General features: G+C 33.8%; 1 protein-coding gene across 1 annotated transcript; it reads right to left on the reverse strand.

Annotated features, from left to right (window-relative positions):
* Positions 1-126: 126 nt before the first annotated feature.
* LOC106928130 (uncharacterized) lies at positions 127-2,402 on the reverse strand. The gene is made up of 3 exons (XM_015004187.2): positions 2,241-2,402; positions 1,704-1,814; positions 127-1,013 (listed from the first exon to the last, which is right to left on the reverse strand). Exons 1-3 carry the CDS (start codon positions 2,290-2,292, stop codon positions 796-798), a joined length of 381 nt encoding a protein of 126 aa, XP_014859673.2. The 5' UTR covers positions 2,293-2,402; the 3' UTR covers positions 127-795.
* Between the last annotated feature and the right edge of the window lie 4,014 nt (positions 2,403-6,416).

Below are 6,416 nucleotides of genomic sequence, written 5' to 3' on the forward strand. Positions count from 1 at the left end.
CAAAAGGCGTCTCCTTAAGAAAAACATGAAGCCCAGACTGAAGTTAAACGAAAAATAACGCAGGATTTCTGGAGATACCAGCAGAAGGAGGCACTTTCTCATTGATTTCTAACGTGTAAAAATACATTTCATCCATAAAAACATGTTTATTTTAGTTCAGTTTGTTTATAAGTCATCAAATACAATAAATAAAAGTAGACCAGAGGGATTTCACTAATTAAAAACAAGTATAAAAATAAAACTATTGGGTTAAAAAAACAAACAGAATTTTATGCTTCTACTAATAGTCATATTCGATAAATTGAAATTTGTGCTCCATGAAAGGTTATTTGTAATATTAAAAATGCAACTGGAAAGTAATAACTTCATTATTTTTTTATTAAATCCATATTTCTGTATTGATTTAAATTATTTTTTGCGTTATCAGTCAGAGGGCAAAGGTCAAACATTTATCAGAAAGAAAAACAACAACAAAAAACAAAATCTGAACCAAATGTAGTGATTTAATCTAAAATTAATATTTTTCCAGCAGGTAAGACCAAATTTTCTGAAAAATAAAATCAGTTATTATAATTATTAACACAAATTATCCATGTTTGATTAGATATACTTTATTAACCCTAATAAGGAAACCCATTAGTACCAAAAAAAAAAGGTTTTATGCATTTCTGTTTTTCCATCTGTTCCAATTGGAGCCTAAGGCTAAGTTAAAACTTCATTTAATGCATAAAAAATATTTAAAACAAAGAAAAATCAGAGGATTAGCATTTGAAAATCTGTAAGTTTCATGGTGAACTATATGAATCCCCACAGGGAGGACAAGATGGCGGCACAGAGGCCGACGGTCAGAGACAGCTGAACAGCAGAGGCTCCGTTGCAGAGGTCTGTGGTGCAGCAGGCGTATTTGCTGGTGTACTCGACACCGATGATGGTGCCAGTGTCTGTGGTCCCACAGGAGGTGGCAGCCACGCAGCCCCTGCTATGCAGAGTGGGCGACCCCTTCGCTGTGAAGCCTAAGAGTGCCAGAAATCAGAATGTTAAAAAACAGGTGTTGGGTCTCTCTGTTGCCAAGGCAACCAATACTGCTATTAGCCTAAATTACAAAATAAGTAAATGTTTATTCCATTAAATAAATAAATAATAATGAATTTACTGAAAGTATTTATTCATAATTAGTTTGACTAATTAAAATTATAAGAAAAGTATGCTTTAATAATAGCATGACTACAATCATTTATTTTAATTTACATTTAAAAATAATGCATATGTGTATATATGATTGGAGAAAGCCCCACACAACTTCTTTATTACATATAATCTTTCAAGTTAAACCAAAAGAGTACCAGAAAACAATAATAAGGATGTTAAGAAACAAGTGATGAGTTGCCAAGGCAACCAATACTGCATGTACTCTACTAAATAATAAATAAAAACAAACATACATTTAATTAATTAATTAATTAATAATTGTCCTTTTAACATTTTGGCTAATTAAAATTATTAGAAAATAATATTTTATTAATATGACTTCAATTATTCTGAAGAATATTACCCAAATAGCAAAAAATAAGTTATATATATATATATATATATATATATATATATATATATATATATATATATAGTATGTATTTAATTAAAATTGTATTTAATTATTTAATTAGTCAATATACATATTGACTAATTCAGAGATTTATCCTTACTTGCTTCTGAGAAGGTGCAGCTCTCTCCAGCTGCACATGTGACCTCCCCTTTCCCAACCAAACAGCTCCCGCCTACCGACACTGAACACTTCTGGCACGTCAGGCATTGTGCTGTTTAGAGGAAAGAAATACAAGATACATATGTTAGCTGTGTGCGTCTTATTGTTTACATTGTGTTTTCAATTACAGACTGTTTTCAGTGACTTCCAGGAAAAAGCTACATCACCCTAAGAGTGCCAGAAAACAATAATCATTATTAATAATAACAGTTATTGTTCACAGGGACCAGAAATACTTTAACTTCTATACTTTTTTTTTTTACCTTTTAATAGTTATGTACTGCAAATATGCAATAAATCACAATATTATTATTTAGAAATTAACTGAAATGACTGAGAATTAGATTGTGTTAAGTAAAAATGAATTTTGTTTTGATAGTAAATGGATGCTGATTGTCTCTTAAAATAGTAGAATAACTACAAAAAATATCCACCAAACTGCTTTTTTTTTTCTGTAATAAAATAAAAAATAGATTACCTGTTGCAATCAGGACGCTGAATGCGATCAGAGCTGTCCAGAAGTTATTCATGTTTGCAAATCAGCAGGAAGGAGTAAATGACTTAAACACGTCTAGATTCTCAGATGCGTCGAAGCAAAAGTGAGGAGAAGAAGCGGTGGGAAGGAGTGATGAAGACGAACTGGGTCTGTGGGCTTTTATGTCAACGAGAGGAGGAAGTCCTGCACAACTTTCCTCTCAACCCAGATTACCATCTTCAGCGAAAGTGAAACTCCCATTCAAGTCAAATTTTATTTTCTTTATCAAGTGCAATTAAAAAAAATTAGTTGCAGAGTTGAGTTCTGCTTCAATTTAATCAAAAGATGTTTCTCACATGTTACATAAACACCTCTAATACTCAGTAGAAGTCATGATGGACAGTTTTTTAAACTATTGTTATTGAGCCAAATTCACAGGATCGCAACTATTTTAATGCTTGTTTGGAAAAATATTAAGCAATGAGAAAATATTTTACCCTCACAGGAAGCTTTGCTGATGTGAGGAATGTGTTACACTGCAAAAAGACAAAATATTACCAAGTATTTTTGATCTCGTTTCTATTGCAAATATCTTAGTACACTTGAAATAAGATAAACTAACTTAAAAGTAACTTTTTAGTAAAAAAAAAAAAATAGAGGCTTATTTTAAGTAAATAATTAATTTTTATTCATGAAAATGGCAAGTTGGTTTGTCTTATTTCAAGGGTATTAAGATATTTGCACTAGAAACTAGACTAAAAATTCTTGGTAGGGTTTTGTGTTTTTGCAGTGAAGTTGAAACTCGATTGAAGATTTACTTTGAGTTGTGATTAGTAAAAACAGCAAGAAGTTTCTGATTTCAGGTTTCTGCAATCAAAATGGGTCACAGTACATTAAAATATCTTTATAACCTCAGACAGAGTCTGGTTTCATTTATTTCCCTGAAAGATAGTAATTCTAGGTTGGTTTGATCGTAATCATGAACTTTAGCTTATCATTCGTCGCCACACCTTTAGTTTAGGTTGATTAGAAAAATGGCTCCATAGGTCAAAGCGTGATTGGGACTGATAATTTATCGCACGTTACTGTTTGCTGTGTGATAAACTGCAGGCTTCCTGCCATCTATCATATGAAAATCAAATCTGATAAAACGGGCGTGAGTTTGTGCCTCGCCCTGTTTGGCTTCGATTTAAAGATATGTTTTCTACATGATAAAGGTCTTTTCACTGGTTTTGATGGTGTAGCTAAAGCAATCAATCAATCAATCTAAGAAGAATGACTTGTTACACTGCAAAAAAAAAAAAAAAAAAAAATTCTACCAAATATTTTTTGGTCTAGTTTCTAGTTCATATATTTTAGTACACTTGAATTAAGACAACACTAACTTGAACATAGAATTTCTGCAAGATATAGCAGCTTGTTTTTAAAAAATTGATTTCTTAATATAATGAAAAGTACAAGTTCTACTGGCCCTGTTACCCAGCAATGCCAGCCAAGCCCAGCCCGTCACCTAGCAACCCAAATTTATAACTAAATTTATCTGCCAAAGGAGCTGGTACGTTTTCATCAATATTAAGGAATTATTGACTTAAAACAAGCTTCTATGTCTTGCAGAAAAGGTACGTGTAAGTTAGTTTTGTCTTATTCAAGTGTAATAAGATATTTAGATTAGAAACTACACTAAAAACACTTGGAAGATTTGGTGTTTTTCCCACGCAAAAAATAATTATGGAGAATAGCCAACCTTCAGTTCCTAGATTGCTGTGTTCCAGCTAAACATTTCCTCTGTTCTCGTGTCAAATGTATACAATTTCCACTCATCTGTTTATTCCAGATGTCCTGGTCTTTGTTAGTCTCATTTCCTTCATTCCACTTTTCACTGATAGCAAAGAAACTCATCATTCCAGGTTGGTTTGATTGTCATCAGGAACTTTATCTTCTTCCCCAACAAAGAAACTCGCTTTCTAACGTCACCACACCTTGTGTTTACCTTGATCAGAAAAATGGGCCCATAGGTCAAAATGTGACTGTGACTGATGATTTATCTTACAGGATACTGTGATGAACTACTGGAGATCGAACAGGATAAAAAGGGTATGAGTTTGTGCCTCGCCTTGTTTTGATGTAATGATACATTTCCATAGAATAAAGATCTTTCTACTGGTTTTGATGATGAAGAATGTTGGTGAATTCACCACGTAAGTGTTGCTATATGCCGTAATGTGTCATTTGAGACAGATTCTAGGTGAAAAATGCTTTAATGTAGGGCTGTTGTAAACGAATATTTTAGTAATCGAGTAATCTATCGATTATTCTTACGATTAATCGAGTAATCGGATAAAAAAAATTATAAAATGAAATATTGGTAAATCTGGCATAATACCGGTGTTACTATCAGATATCAATATCAGTCCAATTTTTCATATTTGAGCATCCCTAACAGTTGCTTTTTTGTAGTTTAGAAAACTAACCTGTAACAATAATAGCTCACTTTCTAAGTTAACCAGAAGAAAAGTTATAGAAAAATCTGAAATTATATTGAATTTAATAACAAAGAGGCAGGCTCACAAATATGCTTATAAAAAATGTCTACAATCCAGCTTTTAGTTTATGTATTCATCTTCAGTGAGTTTAATAGATTAATTAAACTCACCTTGCCACCTAACCTATCACGCTTTGGGTTTGAAAATACGGGAAATGCCGCCTGGAGTGGGAGGAGAGGGCGAATGAACGAACGTAAGATGGGGTGGAGGGGAGGAAATAGACCAGCGGACTGACGAACCGTTAGACCGGGGGACGAACACGGGGGGAAGCAATACGGGATATTTACGACACCTTCACTGGTCACACTCAGAAACTCATCTACCAGCCATGTACGATGCGCTCCGCCACCCGTTTCTTCAGACCGGGATATGAAGTTTATTGTGCGGTTCGTCGGTAAAGCTACATTTACACGGTAAGCATCAGCTACTCAGCCGCCCGCCCTGTTCAGTCTATCCGCTCACCTCAGCGCTCTTCCCGCCGTTCGCTTTCAACCAGCAGCCCCGGAGGAGAAATGCTGCCGTACTCCAGGCATTCCCCAGTCATTTTAAGGATGCTTATTGGTTCCCCAAAAAACGATAAAAAGTCGGGCATTATCATCAATCAATAAAATCCCCACGGGCCAATCTTGAAGATTGGACTTTATGCCGCTGAGACTTAGCTTTTGTCAACAACTCAGAGGCGGAAGTGAGAGCTCCGCGCAACGCAAATGAAGTCCCGGCCGGAACACTGTGCGCTAACTAATAAAACATAAATTAACGAAGCTTCGAGGCAGGTAAATTTTCCTCGAGGAATTTTAGTAATCGAGGTACTCGAATCATTCGAGGAATCGTTTCAGCCCTACTTTAATGACAAAGATGATGAATAAACTTACAAAAAAACAACAGGGAACACAGGGAACCAGAGCCAACCAAAAACAGGAACCCGGAACAAAAAGCCAGCAGGGTAAACTAGGGAAACCAATTAAACTTGTTTGTATGTTAGAATGGCCTACTCAACGTCCATTCAACAGAGGTCCACCCAATTAAAAATGAAAATGTGTCATCTCTGTTTTATCAAATAAGTTGAAAAAAAAACCCAATAACTGTGACATATTCTGTCCTGTTTTTAAGTTTCTGCTACTTTTAGTTTAACGACCCAGCCAATGAATTACATTATTCATTTCAGTAACTTGATTTACTAAGTGAAATGCATTATATAGATTAAAAACACACAAACTGATGTTTTCATGCTTTTAATTATGATAATTATGTTTTTCACCTTCAAGTTAATGAGAACACAACGTCTAAGGTGACAATATTAAGTCAGAACAATAAAACAACAATTTATTGTAATAAAAAGTATCTTTATTACCTGCCTAAAGGTTATTTTCAAAATTTACTTGTAATCTGACTAAAAAACTTCATTAAACTGCATAATTTGATATTTTATTTATGCCTTTTGAAGCTGAATTATTAAGCTAAACCAATGTGAAAAATGACAGTTTTCTTAAATCAGAGTTTTCATTAGCAACTTTAGTTTAATAATACAAGTCATTCCATACATGAGTGACTTTTACAGATTTTAAAAAGGTTTACTTTGGTTAAACCGTTTTTAAAACATGGAGTGATTTATTTTTTTCACATATTGTTAAAACAT

Source organism: Poecilia mexicana, unplaced genomic scaffold (assembly GCF_051168715.1).
Source record: "Poecilia mexicana isolate PSO_F unplaced genomic scaffold, ASM5116871v1 scaffold_11, whole genome shotgun sequence".
Taxonomy (NCBI): Eukaryota; Metazoa; Chordata; class Actinopteri; order Cyprinodontiformes; family Poeciliidae; genus Poecilia; species Poecilia mexicana.